At 50.8% G+C, this 18,534-nt stretch overlaps 3 protein-coding genes across 10 annotated transcripts in view; 1 reads left to right on the top strand and 2 right to left on the bottom strand.

The window, feature by feature from the left end:
* Positions 1-1,909: 1,909 nt before the first annotated feature.
* FOXRED1 (FAD dependent oxidoreductase domain containing 1) lies at positions 1,910-9,288 on the bottom strand. 4 transcript variants are annotated; one of them, XM_045483402.1, is made up of 12 exons: positions 9,094-9,226; positions 6,935-7,155; positions 6,121-6,231; positions 5,727-5,845; positions 4,486-4,580; positions 4,105-4,206; positions 3,674-3,750; positions 3,328-3,488; positions 3,088-3,217; positions 2,762-2,866; positions 2,280-2,538; positions 1,910-2,208 (listed from the first exon to the last, which is right to left on the bottom strand). In XM_045483402.1, the coding sequence occupies exons 1-11, from the start codon at positions 9,176-9,178 to the stop codon at positions 2,284-2,286; spliced, it is 1,461 nt and encodes a 486-aa protein (XP_045339358.1). In that variant the 5' UTR covers positions 9,179-9,226; the 3' UTR covers positions 1,910-2,208; positions 2,280-2,283. The 4 variants fall into 4 exon arrangements, with proteins under 4 accessions (XP_045339358.1, XP_045339356.1, XP_045339357.1 ...); XM_045483400.1 differs by having other exon boundaries at positions 1,910-2,538; positions 9,094-9,288; XM_045483401.1 differs by having other exon boundaries at positions 1,910-2,538; positions 8,971-9,262.
* A 100-nt stretch (positions 9,289-9,388) lies between these two features.
* SRPRA (SRP receptor subunit alpha) lies at positions 9,389-15,442 on the top strand. Its single transcript, XM_045483399.1, has 14 exons — positions 9,389-9,710; positions 10,341-10,424; positions 10,695-10,858; positions 11,039-11,202; positions 11,444-11,603; positions 11,735-11,888; positions 12,113-12,204; positions 12,310-12,428; positions 12,563-12,649; positions 12,937-13,109; positions 13,196-13,409; positions 13,826-13,989; positions 14,077-14,175; positions 14,342-15,442. The coding sequence occupies exons 1-14, from the start codon at positions 9,594-9,596 to the stop codon at positions 14,468-14,470; spliced, it is 1,920 nt and encodes a 639-aa protein (XP_045339355.1). The 5' UTR covers positions 9,389-9,593; the 3' UTR covers positions 14,471-15,442.
* Positions 15,443-15,699: 257 nt separating this feature from the next.
* FAM118B (family with sequence similarity 118 member B) overlaps positions 15,700-18,534 on the bottom strand; it is a 48,961-nt gene continuing 46,126 nt past the window's right edge. For 3 of the 5 annotated variants that reach the window (XR_006713873.1, XM_045483404.1, XM_045483406.1), the window contains 2 exons: positions 16,490-16,549; positions 15,700-16,226 (listed from right to left, as the gene is read on the bottom strand). Coding sequence is in view for 3 of the 5 variants with exons in the window: in XM_045483404.1 (XP_045339360.1) it covers positions 16,213-16,226; positions 16,490-16,549 (74 nt within the window). In the remaining 2 variants the exon portion in view is untranslated. The remainder of the gene's footprint in view (positions 16,227-16,489; positions 16,550-18,534) is intronic. The other 2 variants (XR_006713872.1, XM_045483407.1) reach the window with 2 other exon arrangements.

Here is an 18,534-nt window from a genome sequence, read left to right as displayed (position 1 = left end):
TGAATATCAGGCACCTGACAAGGCTTGCTTACAGCGTTAACACAGATGTTGGGTTTGGCCTGAGTTGTCACTGCCTTGTGCCCCTGGCCAAGTTCCTTCCGGTCTTTCAGCACTGGTGGCTCTTCCTCTTTTGCTCACCTGATCAGTCCTGGCTGTCCCCCACCCCCACCCCCACAGGGGCTCCTCCTGTTACCTCACTGGCATCTCCCCTGGCCTCCCTCCCTTACACAACCGATAATCAGTCACGTCCATCTCTTGTGTTTCCTTCTTCTCCCCAAAGGCCGCTTTTCAGGGGGAATGAACACTTTCCTAGATATTTCTGCTCCCACCCGCTTCTCCCTTCTGGACAGCTGTCACCTCAAACCCCACCTTCTTCCCAGAACTGCTCTCCCTCAGGTCCCCACTGACCTACTTGGTACCGACCCAGCCAGTGCACGTGCGTGGGTATCATCGCCCATTTCTTCTAGGTTCCCATGATACCTCATGCTCCTGGCTTTTTTCCTGCCTCTCTGGCCACCTCTTCAGCTTCCTCTCCTTTGGTTCATCCCTTAAACGTCAGTGTCCAGTGTCCCCCTTGGTTCCCTACTCTTCTCCTCTCGTGGGGGTGATGCCCTTCTCTTCCATGGTGTTCACAGCCTGGATCATCCTGAGTGCCATGACAATAAACTCAACTCCTCATTAGACGTCTCTACCAGGCACCTTGGACTCGACAGGTCTCAAACTGCTTCATTTTGTCTCCCACACGGCTCCTCCCTGGCGTCCCTCACCTCTACGAAAGCAAGATATACATCTAGTTGTCCAAGCCAGATGCCTCAGTGTCATGCTTGACCCCGTTTCTTGTTACTACCGTCACCTCTTTGGATACACAAGCTTCTTGCCGTGACAGCATGGGCACTATTGTTTCTGCCACATGGACTGCAGCAAAGCCTCCCATCTGGCCTCCTGCTTTGACACCACAATCTGTTCTCCACAAGGCAGTCAGAGGGATTTTTCTGAAAGGAAAATCTGTGGCGCCCGAGTGGCTCAGTTGGTGAAACTGCTGACTCACGACTTCAGCTCTGGACATGATCTCACGGTTCCTGAGCTGTCAGTGCAGAGCCTGTTTGGGATTCTCTCTCTCTGTCTCTCCCTCTCTGCTCCTCCGCCCCTTCCCTACTCATGTGCATACTTTCTCCCTCTCTCTCAAAATAAAAAAATAAACTCAAAAAAAAAAGGAAAATCTGAGCATGTCCCTTCCCTACGGAAAGCCCACGGAATACAGCCTGAGCTCCACACCTGGCTCTTCAGCCCCTGGCCCTGCCCTACTCCTTACTACCCCTCTTCACTCCATGATCTAGCCAGGACATCACTTATCCTCCCTCGAATCCTGCGAATGTCTTGGTCCTGGGCATTTGTATACAATCTTCCCCACAGCCTGTGGTCCCCACCCCACCCCCGGTCCCTGCTGTGCCTTCACTGTGTTCAACCGCTCATCCTATAGGTTCAGCTCAGAGGTCAGCTTCCCCAGGGGAGCTCTGTGGAGACACAGCTGAGATGAGGTGTCCGTGACCCGCGCTTCTTCCTGGCACTGCAGGGACTGCATTCGGTCTGCTCTGGGCTGTGGGGCGGGCACAGATAAGAACGCTCCAGTGAGGATGCAGAGGATGCCCCGCCTGGTGGTAGATCTCTGATATGTAGCCCTGGGCCTGGCTGAGAGTTGGAACCGAATAAATGCCGAATAAAGGAATGAACCATCCCTTCCCTCTGCAGCAACTCAGGAAGGGAAGGCACTAGTTTGCCAACAAGCTGCCTACACCTAGGACGGGAGAATGCTGCTGGGAGGAGAAGGCCGTGCGGCCTGGTCCCAAAGGCTACCGGGGCTTCAGAAGCAACTGCTATGAGGTCAAAGGAGAAGGGGCAGAAGACCGAGTGGAAAGAGTAATAACATTTATTGATTGATGAGTAGGTAAACGGTCACTAAATCCGCACCAGCCGCCCTGGAAGGCTCCCTGCCCGGGCTCCGGGGTAGCCTGCCAAGAGGGGCATAGGTGATCTTGCTGGCTCAGTACCAGGAAGAAGGCAGTCTTGGGCCACGTGCTCAGGTATTCTGTCCGGCTGCACTGCCTTGGCGGGTGGCCTCAGCCCGGGCCGTCAGTCCTGGGGTCTCCCCCTCCAACACTCTCTGTTGGCCTGGGCCTCACAGCCTGTAGTCGGCCTGCCCGCCCAGCCCTGTGGGGACAGGAGAGTGTAGGGAGGCCACGGGGGGCGGACAGGGCGGCGGGGCCCAGCGAAGAGCTTACAGGCTCAGATGATGTTGTGCTCCTGGACCTTCTCTCCCGAGTAAAAGCGGCTGAAGAGGAAGGAGCTCAGGTTGATGGTCTGGAAGTGGCCCTCCAGCACCATCTCCGCCACAGCTCGCCCCACGGCAGGGGCCTGCTGGAGCCCGTGGCCACTGAAGCCCGTGGCAAAATACATGTTGATGACCAGTGGGTGAGGACCCACCACGCCATTCTGGTCAAAGGTGTTGTAGTCGTAATAGCCGGCCCAAGCGCTCCGAACCTGCGGGTGTACAAGACACAGGCGTGCCTGGGAAGGTGCCGACACGTGCCACCCTCACTCCTGCTCTGGGGACAGACGCGGCACCCTCTCCCAGCCCCCGAGGGGTCAGTGGGATGGGTCCCTAGACCAGGAGTCCTTAGCAGTTGTGAGGCAGAGGGCGAGTGGCAGTGGACAAGCTTTCCAAGCCGACCCGGGTGCTCCAGGCTCATGGGTCTCCTGTTACCTTCAGAGTTTCAAAAGCCGGTACCCTCTGGGCCAAAGGGGGCCACACCCTGTCCTGGAAGAAATCATGGTCCACCTCCAGGTTCCCTGGATCCGGTTCCTCCTCCTACGGTGAGAGGTGGGGACATGGCTTATGTTGCCCGGGACACAAGGGCTGACCCAGACCTCACTGAGCCCCTCAGTAGGAGGGGACGGGGAGAAAAGATCCCAGTTCAAACCCAGAGGAGGCGCAATGTCAGTGAGAGCGCTGGGCCATCCAAAGAGCCTGACTCTTCGATGACAGTGGCCTATGTCCCCTGCCCAGCACCCCAACCCCGCTTAGCTTACCTCAGTGGGGCTACAGCCACCCAGGTAGTTATGGCCTAATCCTTCTCGGCGGAAATAGGTTCCACTGGGGTCTATAACGAACGGGGTCTCCAGGCCTGGTCCCTGGGGGCAGTGCCACAAGTACACGTACCTGCCACAACCAGCAGGTTAGGAAATCCCCTTCCCAGCACATTTACCAAACTCTTACATTGCTTCTTTTCCTCTCTCACCGACCTCCTCGGCTGCCCTGAGGGAAGTTACCTTTTTCTCAGCTCCACAGGTAGCTTGGTGCCCTGGAGGGTGCCAGGTGGCCCCTTCCCAATGCCAGCCAGCTCTGCAACCTGGCCAGACCAGGCCCCTGCTGCGTTGATCACTATGGCACATTCCACGGGCTGGTACTCCAGGCTTTGGTCTATCTTCACCTGAAGGCACCAGAAGGGGAGGGGAAGGAGGGCCTGGCCCACATACCGGGCCCTGTGAGAGGTACATTTCTTCCCGAGCCTTAGTTTACCCAGACTGGAAGTGGGTAGAGAAAGACCAAAATGACAGCCGTTACCTTTTCCACCCTTGCACTTTGGTAAGGAAGATGCACAGGCTGGCAACTTACATGAACCTCGTGGATCCTTTTCAAATTCACTTCTTCCCCACCTGCAGTCTTCATGAGGTTAGACGAAGACACGAAACCTGCAGGAAAAAGAAAAGAAGTGCCTGAGGCCTGAAGAAGACGAGACTGGGATTCCGTGGACTTCATCAGGAAAGCAACCTGGAAGACCGGAGCTTTCCTGCAAACAGATATGGGGTAACCAAGATGACCTTGACTGCATGCAAAATGAGAGCAAGCTGAAACCTTCACGTGCAACACGCGTCCTGAGAAAGCCTACTTAGGAGCTGGAGTCAGGATGCTCAGGACCAGGCCGCGGGGAGAACCCCATTCCCCACCAACCCTTGCTTAGCCCGTGAGTGAAGATAAGACCCCACGTAGGCCTGTGCCCCAGCGGGCAGAGGGAAGGAGCAGTGGGCACGGGGCCTCAGACTCACGTGTCACCTCTCCGCGGCAGAAGAGGACCCCCATGGACTGGACCTTTCGCCGAAGCCCCTGGAGCAGACACCAGGGGTCAAACCAACCTTCGTGCTCCATCCCTGTGATAAGAAAGAGGACTCAGGAGGTGGGATTAGGACCCTCCTCTCCTGTTGGATTTCTTGTGCCCCCAACTCCTCTTTAGGGAAGCCAGGGAAGGTTCACGTTGACCAAGTGTACCAGAGTCAAATCCTGTGGAAGGGCAGAGAGCTAGCAGGGGCCGAGGGAGGCTCTGCTGGCCCGGGGGGAAGCACTGCTTCTAGAGGCGGGTTACAGGGTGCTGAGACTTCCAACGTTGAGGCGCCCCTCAACCCCTGATCCCCTCTGCAAGCACGTTTTACCATAAGATGCCAAAGCCACGCCCTCTGTGTTTATCCAGGGAAATTTGTTCCGAAGCTGCTCAGGAGACATCAGGCAAACTTTGGCTCCTTCCTGCCTGAGAGAAATGCGCGACTGTGTACCTGTGTGTCAGAGGCGAGGACTGTGCAGAGAAGGCGAAGTATGGACCCCGACTCCACAAGTGGGGATTCCGATTCATTCACGTAACTTCTCTGCCCCAAACCCCCAAGATTTCCTCCCTGTTGAACGTGTAAAGGCCAAGCGTCCTAGTCATGGTTCTTCAGCTGACCCCTCTTTCCTTTCCTACCCCCTGGTATCCCTTTGACCACACTAAACTCCCTCTCATCCCCTAACTACCCTGTATCCTTTCACAACAGGGCAGACCACTGTGTCCCTTCTGCTGTCTCCTTCCCTTCTGCCTGGAATGACCTTCCTGTCTACCTTCTAGTACAGTCCTGCTCACTAGCACAATTATCTCCTATGGGACACTGTCCTCGAAAGGCAGCAACGCAGATCCTAAAACAACACACTCGCAAGCCCGACTGCCTGGTTCAAATCCCAATGCCACCACTTGCTAGCTACCTCGTGCCTCGGTTTACCCACATGTGAAATGGGGATGTCTTGGTGACTAAATGAAAAAGTATTGCATCTGGGACATTACCCGATGTCCCTAGTAAGACCCGCAAGACTGTTATAGACACATGCTCCTGACCAATCACGAGACTCACTTAGGAGAGGGCTTGCCCAAACCAGCCTGCTGCATTTTTGTACCTGAGTCACACTGATTCATTTCTATTTTTGCCTATATCTTGTCTCTGACTGCTTCTGTTTCAACTACAAAGCTGAATGACGGCAGCATATGGCCCCCGAAGCCTAAAATGTGTACTATCTGGCCCTTGCAGGAAAAGTCTGCAGATTCCTGGGCCCTTCCCTAGAGGCTCTGGCTTATTAGGTCTGGGATTTCCCGGGTGGTTTTTGTGATCTGGCCGATTTAGGAACCACCGCAGCAGTGTGTTGTCTGTACCCATGTTCGAGCACTTAGCACAGGGTACTGGAGGTCTGCGTGTGTCTGTGCTTCCTGACAGACTCCTGTCAGAGCTCCTACACAGCGGGGACCTGTCTCATCAACCCCCCTCCCCATCCCCGCCCCACCGGGTTTCTCAGTTCCTAACTTGGTGTCGGAGCTTGCTACATGCACACAGCTGAGCAGCAGCTGGGTGGTCGTGCCAGGCACCCCACCCACCTCTGCACCTTCACGTTGTTCTCCATGATGGCAGCACCCTTTTCTGAAGCCAGCAAGAGATAACCTGATGGGTTGAACTGGATGTCCAGGGGAGGGTCATCAGCTACAGCCAGGTACTCCTGTGTGTGTGCAAAGAAAAAAAAAAAAAAGTTCTTTAGAGAAGCTGATTTAAAGGAGGGAGGGAGGGAGAGCTTTCCTGGCCTCCTCACCAACAGCTCCCAGGGCTCAGAGAAGCCCCCCTCTGGGTACCACCACTGGGGAGAAAACTGGTGGTTCCAACTCCTAGTGGCCCGAACTGCTTCCGCTCCCTGATCCCCCCGGCCAACTGGGCTGCTCCTCTCTCTGGGCTAAAGGAGTGCTCACCACCCCAGTCCCCAAATCTCTTTGCACATACATTGATGTTCCGTAGAAAGTCAATTGAAAAGAGGGAGAGCTGGACGTTCTCAGGCACCGAGAACTGCTGACGAATCCCGCCCACGGAAAGCACAGTGGAGGCCCGGGAATACTGCGGAAAGACAAAAGTAACTGAGGGAGACCAGTACCCTGTCACCTGGGAGCCGAATACTGGAATGGAAGCCCCTAGGGGTAATGGGGGGGTCCTACTTGCACGTTTATAATCTAAGAGGAGTTGAGGTGGATAAACCTGTATGCAAGTCAACCAGCACCCAAAGAGGACGACAATTATTAAAATCCTTCTTAGCAGATGTGCAGAGCAGAGAGAGCCAGTCATCTAAAAGGGCTGGGCACTGTGGCACGAAACGGTAATGGCCTTGAAGTCCAAGGGCAGGAGATTAACACTTCATCTACTAATTGGAAAATAGAGGAATATGACCAAACTAGTAAGATTCGTGGCTAACTCTCAATGGCTAATCGGAACTAAAGTGCAAAAACTCAGAAGTAAAGGAACCTGGAAGGGGGAGGGGATAGCTGTTTGTGTTGATTCCAGCCGAATGCAGGCTCTCAGACGGACCTGTGGGCGCCCAAAAGATCTGACATTGTGAAATGTGCTTTTACAAGCAAAAACTCTATGGCCAAAGTCTCTAATTTGAAGAAAGAACCCGGGACTGTTTCTCAACAAGAGTCAAAGTACAGTCCCTGCCCTTTAGACCTCCAAAGATCGAAGTCTTTCCTCCCTTCCCCTCCCCTTGCCCCTTAATAAAATAGGAGTCCGTGCCCCAGTCATGACACTGCTCTACCCCACACCTCACCGTGTGGTCCCGTTCCACCACCAGCACTCGAATGGCACCTCGTGGCTTCTCCAACTTCTTCAGCCAATAGGCCACGGACAGGCCAAGCACCCCACCCCCCACAATCACCACATCCGAGCTCTCAGGGGGCAGGTAGCTGGTGTCGTACAGTGGATTCCAGTCCCCGCCGGGAAGGATTGACTGGATCTTCTTCTTGATCTCGGACATCTTTCCATCTCGGTCTGTGGGACGCAGTTATGGTCAGAAGGCCATACATTTTCTTTACAGGTGGTAGCGGGTTAGAGGATGGGCACGGGAGAAGGTTGGCTAAACGGAAACGGACACTGAGCTGGCTGTTCCCACGGTCATCCCCTCTCATAAGGTCAGCCTGCACCCAGCAGTATTCCACGGCTTCGCCATGTGGTCTGTGTGCCATCAGGCTCTCTTCCCGTCTCACGCATCATGCCCAGCACTGCAAGATTCAACTTCTCAAAAAGAACACTCTATACTCTCTCCCTAGGCCAGGTGACTTACGCGTGCTTATCTCCTGTGCAGACTGCTCTTTCCCTTGAATCACAGGCTCATATATTCAACTGCATTTCCCTCTCCTCTCGGAGAGGAGGGTTCCAGGCTCCTGGACCAATAGGTCCTGGCACACTCCAAGCAGCAGTGTCCTCTGAAGCATGATACCTCTGAGTGGCACCTTATCCTGGATATCCGTCACCACCGACAAAGCTACATTCATGTCCTATCTATTGTCAAGTCCTGATGTCTTTGCCTCCTAAAGATCTCTCCAATCTGTCCCCCTTTCCTCCCCATCTCCGCCACCACCACCTTAGCCCAAACTACCATGACCTCTCACCTGGACTAACGCAAAAGCCTTACTGTTCCCACTAATCCTCCTCTTACCACCTGACTCTTTTGCATCACAGCTAGAATATTTTCTAAGCACTAATTCAATCACATACTCTCCTGCTTAAAACCTTCCAGTGGTTTTCCATTACTCTAAGAATAAAAGTCCAAGATCTTCAACATGGATGAGGCACAGCACACTCTGGCTCTGGTTTACCTTTTTCTCTCCCCACTCCCCCACTCCGCCCCCTTCGACACCTCGATGGTGGCAGGGAATCTACACAGGTGTTCTCTCAACTTTGAAACCGTGTCCGCTTCTTTGCCTGGTTAACTCCTTGCTTCTTTTCGCTTTCAGCTCAGTTCTCATTTTTCTCAGGGAAGTCTTTCCTGACTCCGTGGACTGTCAGAATCTCCTGTCACACGGTCTCATTACCTCATGCAACACATCTGCAATTTTGAGTTTAAGTGTCATTGCTTCATATGGTACTATGCCTACCTTCTTCACCAATGAGTCTTCAGCCTAGCACAGAACCTGGTACGCCATCAGTGCCTTGAATCAATGAATCCTTTCATCTTTCACACCTAACACACAAATCTCCAAGTCGTCTCACTGACTCCAATACAAAATTCAAACTCTTCTCGGCAATGTTGGAATCTTTCTTTGATCTAGGCTTACTCACCCGTCCACACTACGTTTCCTATCTCTGCTCTCTACCTACGTGGCTTTTGTTAGCTTCTTGCACAAAACCAATACTTCTAATTTTCGCTGGGTTCTCCGCAACCTGGAACACACACCTTCCCTGAGCCAGTAAACGATATCCATCAAGGCTGATCTCAGGTCCCATCTGCTCACTGTACTTCTCCAGTTACACTAGCTTCGGGGACCAGCAGTGCAGGGCATTTGTCCAAGTTGGATTCTATACAGTCTTGAACTGGTCTATTGAAGCCTTCCCTCTCCGGCTGCACTCCAGGCACCTCCAGGCTGCACACTGAACCTTCTTTCTCTTCCTTCCTTAACAGCCACACGCTAAGCGCAGCATCCTGCACGCGAGCAGGACTTTAAGGCACAGCTAGCTCTGCAACCAATCAACCTGGCTCTCTGTTATGCTGGTGGTAAGCTGAGGCATAGAACGATCTGGAATTTGTCACCTGAGAGGGGCTTCCTGGGAAGCCCAGCCTTTACAAGCTCCGGCAGGAAAGCTTACCCCCTCCTCCCAGCCGACCCACTGTCTTTACATCGTGGGCCGGGTCCTGAGTCCGGAAGGTCACAGAGCTGGAGCTTGGGGCCATCCAAGAACCACGATACCCTCCGCGGCCCTCAACTTTACCCAGAATAGAGCCTCCTCTGTGTGTGCCTAGACCCCGGCCCAAGGGGGCCCGGCACAAGCCCAAAAGCAACGTCCTGCGAAGCATGACCACTCAGAGCCCAGGCCCTCTGGGAGACCACCCCACCCCACCCCACCCCACCCCACCTCCCGACGCCAGCCCCACTCTGCCGTCACTTCTCCGCGCCGCAGGCGGTTCAGACGAGCGCGCCCATTGGCCAGCGGGTCCTGAGGGCCACGCCCCTCCGCGCTGTAGGCCGTCCTCTCTGAGAGCCCCGCCCAGGTCCGCCCCCACCCGCCATTGGCGAGCCTGGCGCCTGCGTCAGTGTTGCGCGCCCTCGGGCGGAGGCGGAGAAAGAACACAGCAGCTCGGAGCGGAAGTGCGGCTGAGCCGGTTTCCGGGACCGCTGGTGTGACGTGTCCCGAGCTTGGCGCAGCAGGAAGCGGCGGCGATCGCGGCCTGAGTTCCCGGCGCCGGCCCCGGCTCCTTTCCCGCTGCCGCCATGCTCGACTTCTTCACCATTTTCTCCAAAGGCGGGCTTGTGCTCTGGTGCTTCCAGGGCGTGAGCGACTCATGCACCGGGCCCGTTAATGCGTTGATTCGTTCTGTGCTGCTGCAGGTATAGCCCCCTCGGGATCAGAACTACGGGCTCGACCCCCTGAACTGGTCCATAGCCCCTTCAACTGATCCCACGCCCCCCTCCCACCTTCTCCGCCTACCCCAAACTGGCCACTCACTCATTGCCAGTATTCCGCTTCTCTTTCCCGCTCCCCTGGGACCTCTAGCAACTTTGCGACGCCCCCTCCCCCTCCGTCTCTGGGACTCTAGCCGAATCCCGGCGTCTCTTGAGATTTCCCATAGTTCCCTCCATTGACCCCCTAGCAGCTTAATTTTCTGTTGTGTCGAAGGCTGGGTGCTGGGCGAGATAATGGAAAAACACTTTTAAAAAGCTGTAAATAGCGTACAGCTGCTAGTAAATCTGATTGTGTGATTCTCTCTTCTGGCTCCCACGTGTCTTTCTTTCCCTCTAACCTCTTTTCCCCTTAACCGTCCCCCTCCCCCCAACTTGGCACCTCCTTTTCTCCCTGATGGGATGCTGCTAGAGAGCAGTGCCCCAGCATCCTCTTGTCCTGGGGACGACAGGTTTGACTTTGAGGGAAGTGTCTGGTTCTTTCCCGTAGGTAATCCTTGAGGGGCTCAAGTCTGGGTTTTCTGGGTAGTCTGAACTCTACTTTTTTTTTTCTTCCAGGAAAGGGGAGGTAACAACTCCTTCACCCATGAGGCACTCACACTCAAGTACAAATTGGACAACCAGTTTGAGCTGGTGTTTGTGGTAAGTGGGGCTATTTTAGAAGGATAATGATTACACTTTTCTTTAATCCTGATTAAGAGAACCCTCATTAATTGAGCCCAGTGTATACGGTGAAGTAACTGAGAAGACAGACAGTGGAGGGGGAAAGGGAAGACGCTCCTGAGCCCAGGCAGAGACCTTGGCTGCCCCTCAGGTCGGGGAAACGTGCCAGGCCGCTGAGCCAGCCTCTGGAGGCCTGGAGTGAGTTGGCTTGTAAGCAGATCTGTTGGCTCTGTTTCTCTCCCTGAACAGGTTGGTTTTCAGAAGATCCTAACGCTGACGTATGTAGACAAATTGATAGATGATGTGCACCGGCTGTTTCGGGACAAGTACCGTACAGAGATCCAACAGCAAAGTGCTTTAAGTCTATTGAATGGCACTTTTGATTTCCAAAATGACTTCCTGCGGCTCCTTCGGTGAGAGGCCTCCCCTCTGCACAATTGATTTCCATGACCTGATAAGCTCCCTTCCTTCCTGAGGGCGGTTCCAGGGGAGTAAATTGTTTATCAAAACACACGGAATTTGCTGTCCAGTTGTAACTGGCCTCTTGGTGTGAGGGTCCTTTCTCTGGACTTTGATCATTCTCTTCTTTCTAGTGAAGCAGAGGAGAGCAGTAAGATCCGTGCTCCCACAACCATGAAGAAATTTGAAGATTCTGAAAAGGCCAAGAAACCTGTGAGGTCCATGATTGAGACACGGGGTGAAAAACCCAAAGAAAAAGCAAAGAACAGCAAAAAAAACAAGGGGGCCAAGAAGGAGAGTGAGTTTGAGCTCCTGGACATAGCAGGGCATGAAAAGTTAATGTGATAGTATGGACTGAAACTGTTTCATCTTTCCCTTGGTCGTTGCTTACCTCCCTTGCTCAGATGCCCGTCACCTAATCATCCCGTCCTTGTGATCCCCAAGGCGTTTGCCCCTAGTTTCCTCTTAAGGATTTGGAAGACTTTATTTCCCATTGTAGGAATTTGGTTGTTTTTCTCCAGTGAGTTTTCTCCTAACAGGTTCTGATGGCCCTTTGGTTACCAGCAAAGCTGTCCCTGCTGAAAAGTCGGGTCTCCTGGTGGGGCCTGAGAATGGGGTAGAACTTTCCAAAGAAGAGCTGATACGTAGGAAGCGAGAGGAATTCATTCAGAAGCATGGGAGAGGTATGGAGAAGTCCAGGTAAGCATTCTAACTTTCACCACAAATGTTATCTAGCCACAATGGGGGCAAGGGAGCGCTTATACCTGGTTCTTGAGTGGATGTTTCCTTTCCTACTTCACCGTAACCCTTTGTGCTGTAACCCTTTACAGCAAGTCCATGAAATCAGATGCTCCAAAGGAGAAGGGCAAAAAAGCACCCCGGGTGTGGGCTCTGGGTGGCTGTGCAAACAAGGAAGTCTTGGATTATAGCACCCCCACCACCAACGGAGCCCCTGAGGTTGCCCCACCTGAGGATATCAACTTGGTAAGAGGCAATAGGGGCCAGTGAGAGTTACCATTAGTAAGCAATTGAGGAGGAGGTAGAGACTAGGAGGGTAGTACCTTTGGTTGCTTTGAATGAAGGGGTGGGTTACATTTGGAGTTTTCCAAATCAGAGATGGAATGAGGACAGGGTAAATCCTGGGCTTCTTCCCCTTCAGCTCTCAAGAGTTCCTGATCCCCTCTTACTCCTTTCCCTGTACCCTCCAGATTCGAGGTACTGGGCCTGGGGGGCAGCTTCAGGATCTGGACTGCAGCAGCTCAGAGGATGAGGGGGCCACTCAAAACTCCACCAAACCTAGGTAGGGGAATTTCAGGTGGTGAGTGGGAGGTATGGCTCCAGAACAGATGAAACTTCATTCCTGCCCACTGGCTTTATACATGTCCATCATTTCCTGTGCCTGCAGTGCTACCAAGGGAACTCTGGGTGGCATGTTTGGGATGCTGAAGGGCCTTGTGGGGTCCAAGAGCTTGAGTCGTGCAGACATGGAATCTGTGCTGGACAAGATGCGTGATCATCTCATTGGTAAGTTCTGAGGAACAGGTGGACTCGTGTGTACGGGACAGAGATGGTGGAGAGTAGAACCACCTAGAACTCTCAGCTGTACCACGGGTTGTTTACTGTGGATGTGGCACTCACACCTGTTCCTGTCTCTCCAGCTAAGAATGTGGCAGCAGACATTGCAGTCCAGCTCTGTGAATCTGTGGCCAACAAGTTGGAAGGGAAGGTGATGGGGACATTCAGCAGTAAGTATCTCCCTAAACCAGAAAGTGCTCAAGGGATTACACTTACTAGGAGGTGAAGAGCATTGTTCTCCATTCTTGCTAGATGTATGGCTTCTGCCAAACTCCTTCACCTCTAAACGGCTATTACAGAACTTAGACTTTAAGAGTTATCACAACTCAATGAGTTTAAGTGCTTGGAACACGATCACTTATGGTGTGGATTCCTGGGACAAGGTCCCAGCTCCCTTAGGTGTTGGGTGTTCTTCGAGTACGTTCCTTGGGTTTCATGGATCCACCTCCCTTTTTAGCGGTGACTTCCACAGTAAAGCAAGCCCTACAGGAGTCCCTGGTACAGATTCTGCAGCCACAGCGTCGTGTTGACATGCTGCGGGATATCATGGATGCCCAGCGTCATCAGCGCCCTTACGTTGTCACCTTCTGCGGTGTTAATGGAGTGGGGAAGTCTACTAATCTTGCCAAGGTCAGTAGAGCCCCCCATTTTCTTCACTCTGCATGTCTTAGCAATTCTCGTTCTAGATGACTGGTTTCTTTGCTTTTTTTCCACAGATTTCTTTCTGGCTGTTAGAGAATGGCTTCAGCGTCCTCATTGCGGCCTGTGACACATTTCGTGCCGGGGCCGTGGAGCAGCTGCGTACACACACCCGGCGTTTGAGTGCCCTACACCCCCCAGAGAATCACGGTGGCCGCACTATGGTGCAGTTGTTTGAAAAGGGCTATGGCAAGGACGCTGCTGGAATCGCCATGGAAGCGATTGCCTTTGGTATGGCGCAGAGAAAGCGTGGGGGAGCTTGTGTGGGCCCCGTTCCTCCTTGGGTTTCCTTGGGATTGGCAGAAGGTCAGGGTTACCCTCCTATCAACTTACTGCTCTGTTAACAAGTCAGGATTGGGAACTTGCAGTGCTCTGCCTTGGGTAACAGGAGTACTAGCTGCAGGCAAAATACATTCCCACCAAAGAAACCTGTTTGCTCTCCTCTATCCTGTTGCCATCTTTTCCTGAATGTTCTTGATTGCCAAGCACAGAATTGTTTTTTGCTCATATAACCTTATAGCCAGATCAGAGCCCAAGAAAGTAAACACATAGGCTTTTAATACAGCCAGGTTATGACTTCTTGAGAGAAAGCTGGGAATGAACAGGATATTCCAGATGTTTTGAGTTGACCACTTTTTTCTCTTTAGCACGTAACCAAGGCTTTGATGTGGTGCTGGTGGACACAGCTGGCCGCATGCAAGACAATGCCCCTCTGATGACTGCCCTGGCTAAGCTCATTACTGTCAACACACCCGACTTGGTGCTGTTTGTAGGGGAGGCCTTAGTAGGCAATGAGGCCGTGGACCAGCTGGTGAGGGCTAGGGCCTAGTTCTTTTCCCAGCCTTATCTTTGGACAGTTGGGTGCTTCTTACAGTTATATCATGTTTCTCCCTTACAGGTCAAATTCAACAGAGCCTTGGCTGACCATTCTATGGCTCAAACACCTCGGCTCATTGATGGCATCGTCCTTACCAAATTTGATACCATTGATGACAAGGTAAATACGGATGATACAGAATAGAGTGAGATGGGGGCAGGAAGGGCAGCCTTTACAAGGGAGCTGATGCTATAAGGGTATGTTGTTGGCTCCAAAGATTCCTGTTACTGAGGGGGTAAAAAGAAGCGGCCTGGAGTTGATTGGGTATCCCCTTTCTCCAATTCAGGTGGGAGCTGCTATTTCTATGACCTACATCACAAGCAAACCCATCGTCTTTGTGGGCACTGGCCAGACCTACTGTGACCTACGCAGTCTCAACGCTAAGGCTGTGGTGGCTGCCCTCATGAAGGCTTAATGTGGCTCTTGCCTAAAACCAAATCACTGCTTCCCCCAAAGCGCCCCCTGCATCAAGAATGTGCTTTAGAGTATGTGAGCGACTTCTCTTCAGTGTAGTACAGAGGCAGGGTGAGGGGAGCTCCAGGGGCTGCAGCTCCCCTGCCCCACTCCCTGGCAGCCCAGCCTCCACCTGCAAGGAGGGCCTAATCATATTACAGTCACTGCCCATCACCCCCTTCCCTGATAGCCCCCCTCCCCCCAGGCATTCCCTTCACTCTGCCTACACACTCAGCCTCACTATAGCTCTGGCCAGCGGTCGGCAGAGCCAACATCAGAGCTTTGCTAATTCGTACGGTCACAGGGATGTCTGAGCACAACGAGCAGTCTGAAGTCCCAGCTCGAATAGGTTAAGAAACTTCCAGAGCCAACTCTGGGTTCTCCCTTGGATACATAGCTTTCAGGTCCCTGGGGACCAAGATGATACCCACCACACTGTGGCAGAGTATGGCCTGTTCTTAATTGCTGCTAATTCTGATGATGACCCCATCCCCATTGTTTCCTCAAAGCATCAGCAGAGGCCAGAGTGAGTTGTTACAAATGAACGAAAGGAGTTCCTGCTTCTCAAAATTAAAGGGAGCTGAGCTGTAGTGCTGCACTGGGCTTCTCAGCCTTCCAACTCTTACCCGCTCCCAAACTCCAGATGTAAGCTTTGCATGTTCCCTTTCCTGGGAGAAAACCAACTGTCAGAAGGGTAGACGAGTTGCCCCTCTCCCCCACCCCACTCTCCACTTGAGCGGATCCTGCCTTTTCCTCTTCTTTCTCTCTACAGTGCCTGGTAGACAAGTGCTACATTGAAGAATACAAACCTCTTGTTAAGACTTGTCCTGTAGCTTGGTATTACAGATGTGCTATTAGTGCAATAAGGTGAAGGCTGTCTGCCCAGAGAAATACATAATTTATATAAGAAAATAAATTTCATAAATAAATTGCCTTTTATGTCTCGGAATTCTTTTACATAGGATTTAAAGCTAAGATCTCACATCACGCTAACTATGGTTCTGGGCCTTGTGGTACGAAGGGAAATAAAACAAGAATTGGTAACGAATGGTTGTCCAGAGAACAAGATCACCCACCTCAATGTGAAAGGAGAGCACTTTTAAATTAAGGGACAAAAACTAGGCTCCTCTAATGCCTCTGCAGGTTTGTTTTCTAAAGGGACTCTAAAAGTAGAGCCAGGGCCCTGGGAAGTAAATGAACAAGCTTTTAATACAGCTCAGTTATGTAAAATACTGTACACTGTAAAAGGTCTAGAAAACTAGAGCTTCGAGTCATGTTTTAAAAAAGCCATTGAGCTTAATTGAAAAACCAAGTATAGAGTACAAAACTGCAACAAAGGCCATGGCGGTCCCACGGCATCCAGATCCCAAGTCCTTCATGCAGGGCTGTAGCCACGGTCAGTGGAGGTGTTGCACTGATCTGTGTGGACACAGGCATGTCCACCCAGGGGTGGGGGAGCTGCATTGGGTCCCACTGTCACTTGGGGATTCTTGAACTGGAATAGGACGCAGAAGATCAAGAACCAGTGGGCATGAAGGATTGAGCTGGAACACCCCCTACCCCCAACTCTCCCCCCCAACCTTCAACCGCTGGGTTTTGGTACTTCCACGGAGCTGTGTTGGGTTCTTGTAAGTTTACTTGTTAAATACTCTCCACAGTCAGGCCTGACGGTTTGGTCTAATGGTGATGATCTCTCTAGCCCTCTCATGTTCTACAGTCTGTGGAAAGAAAGAAAAGAGAATAAAATGAAGTCTCACAAAACTGATGTGTACATCTAAAGCTGCAGATAAATATTTAAGTCCAGCTTAACCCGTCAGAAAACAAGACATCACAGATACTAGGAATCTTGTGATAGACTCGATAGGAAAATACAGACTCCTTAACAGGTAGGAGAAATAAGTCATTCTCCAAGGTCTTAACCAAACCCCAGGAAAACACTTCCTGCCAAGAAAACTGACAAACAGACCAGGAAATAGTGTACCTCTTACTTCACTGTGTGCTGTGGACGAGCCATTGAGCTGACCTTCTCTCACCATCCCTGCTAAACAGAATGCACATCAGAATCAGCATTAGTCTGGGAAGCCAAAACTTTAAAAAAAAAAATTTTTTTTTTTTTTAATTTTAGAGAGCATGTGAATGGGAGACAGGGCAAAGGGAGGGAGAGAATCCCAAGCAGGCTCCATGCTGTGTGGAGCCCAATGCGGGGCTCAATTCCATGACCCTGGGATCGTGACCTGAGCCTAAATCAAGAGATGCTCAAGCAACTGAGCCACCCAGAACCCCAACTCTTAATAGTAGAAAGAAAACCCAGCAACTAATGGGGAATAAAACCATATGGTCTAACAAGAATGGCATTATTTAGTAATGACCATATCACAGAGGAAGATAGAGGAAGATTCTCTCTCACAGTGGAGAGAATGAACTGGATTAGTCTTCAGACTACATCAAATAAGGGCAGCAGTAAGTCTGCACTAACGCTGTCTGTAAAGAAAACATTAAATGGGCAAAGTGTGTATGTTGTCCCTAACTCCTCAAAAAGGCCAAGTTTAGGTAAAAATCCAGGGATGGAGATGGGGAGCAGCATGCAAGTGAGCAAACTCAACCAAGTAGAAGAGTGAAAAGGAGCAGACGCTCTGACAACACAAAATGAGTTAAATCTGAGCTGTCCAGTAAGGTGCTGTTGGCCACATGTGGCTATACACTTTTATGTTAGAAATTCTGTTCCTTAGTCACTAACCACATTTCAAATGCTCAACAGCCACATGTGGCATGTGGTTACAATACTGGACAGGGAAGATAACAATATTTCTGTCACTGCAGAAAATTCTATTGGACAGCCCTGAGATGGATAATAGCGCAGGAAAAAAGTTTGAACACATGGAAGAAAACCCTAGTCAGAATCATGACCATTTAGAGTATAAATAAATAAAAGCACTCATACATACAAATTAGTATTGATATTCCCCATCTTAAAAAGAACTTTAGAGGGATGCCCACGTGCTCAGTTGAGCGTCCAACTCTTGATATCAGCTCAGGTCATGATCCCAGGGTTATGGGTTCGAGCCCCGTGTCAGGCTCCATGCTGAGCGTGGAGCCTGCTTAAGAGTCTCTCCCCCCCGCCCCAAACCCCTCTCCCCTACTTATGTTAAAAAAAAAAAAAAAAAAAAAAAAACAGAAAAACTTTAGCAACAGTTATCGACCACTAAAATTCTCATTCCCTTTGACAAGTAATTATACTGAGAACCCATCCTAAGGAAATTACTAGCAAAAGGAAAACTTGCAAGGATGAACATATAATTCACCACAACAGTACTTACAATAGAAAAAAAAACTAGAAAAAAGTAGAAGATGGCTAACACAGGGGAAAAATTAGGTAAACTAACATCCACACTGGAGTATAATAGAGTCATTAAAAATAGTGGTTATGAAAACTAGCCATGTGGGAAAATGTATGAGATGTACCACTGAATAAAAAATGTACCAAGACTATGTATACTTCGTTTACAGCTATGAAAAAATCCACAGGGAAAATTGTTAATTGGAAATATACCAAAATAACTGCTTGTATTACAATAATGAATTATAAAAGAATTATTTTTTCCTTCCCCATTACTTGATTTTTCTGAAATAAATGTATTAGGTCCTACAGAATCATTTGAATTCAAGTAACTTTCACTATGCAAAATCAAGTACACAGCACAATGCCAGGAACATACCAAATTTCAGTGTTAACAGCAAAAGACTTCTTATTAGGATGTATCTACAAAAACGCAAATCATAACCAAGCATGGAAGATAAGCTTGACTGGTCTCAAAATGAAATAATGTTTTTAACTTAAAACTACTCTGCTCAATTTCAAATCACAAACTCAAGCTGACCACTCGAATAAATATTCTCATACTGAGAATCCTTCATTTTTGGAAGTTCAGAATGCCCAACTGAGTGATAACTTTGGGGAAAGCCCCTTTGGGAGGAAGCCCATGTAGCTAACAGGATTTGTGCCACTCTACAACACTTCTAAAGATG

This window comes from Leopardus geoffroyi, chromosome D1 (genome assembly GCF_018350155.1).
Source record: "Leopardus geoffroyi isolate Oge1 chromosome D1, O.geoffroyi_Oge1_pat1.0, whole genome shotgun sequence".
NCBI lineage: Eukaryota > Metazoa > Chordata > Mammalia > Carnivora > Felidae > Leopardus > Leopardus geoffroyi.
Note: the sequence above shows the minus strand (reverse complement) of the source record. Positions and strands in the feature narration are given on the sequence as shown.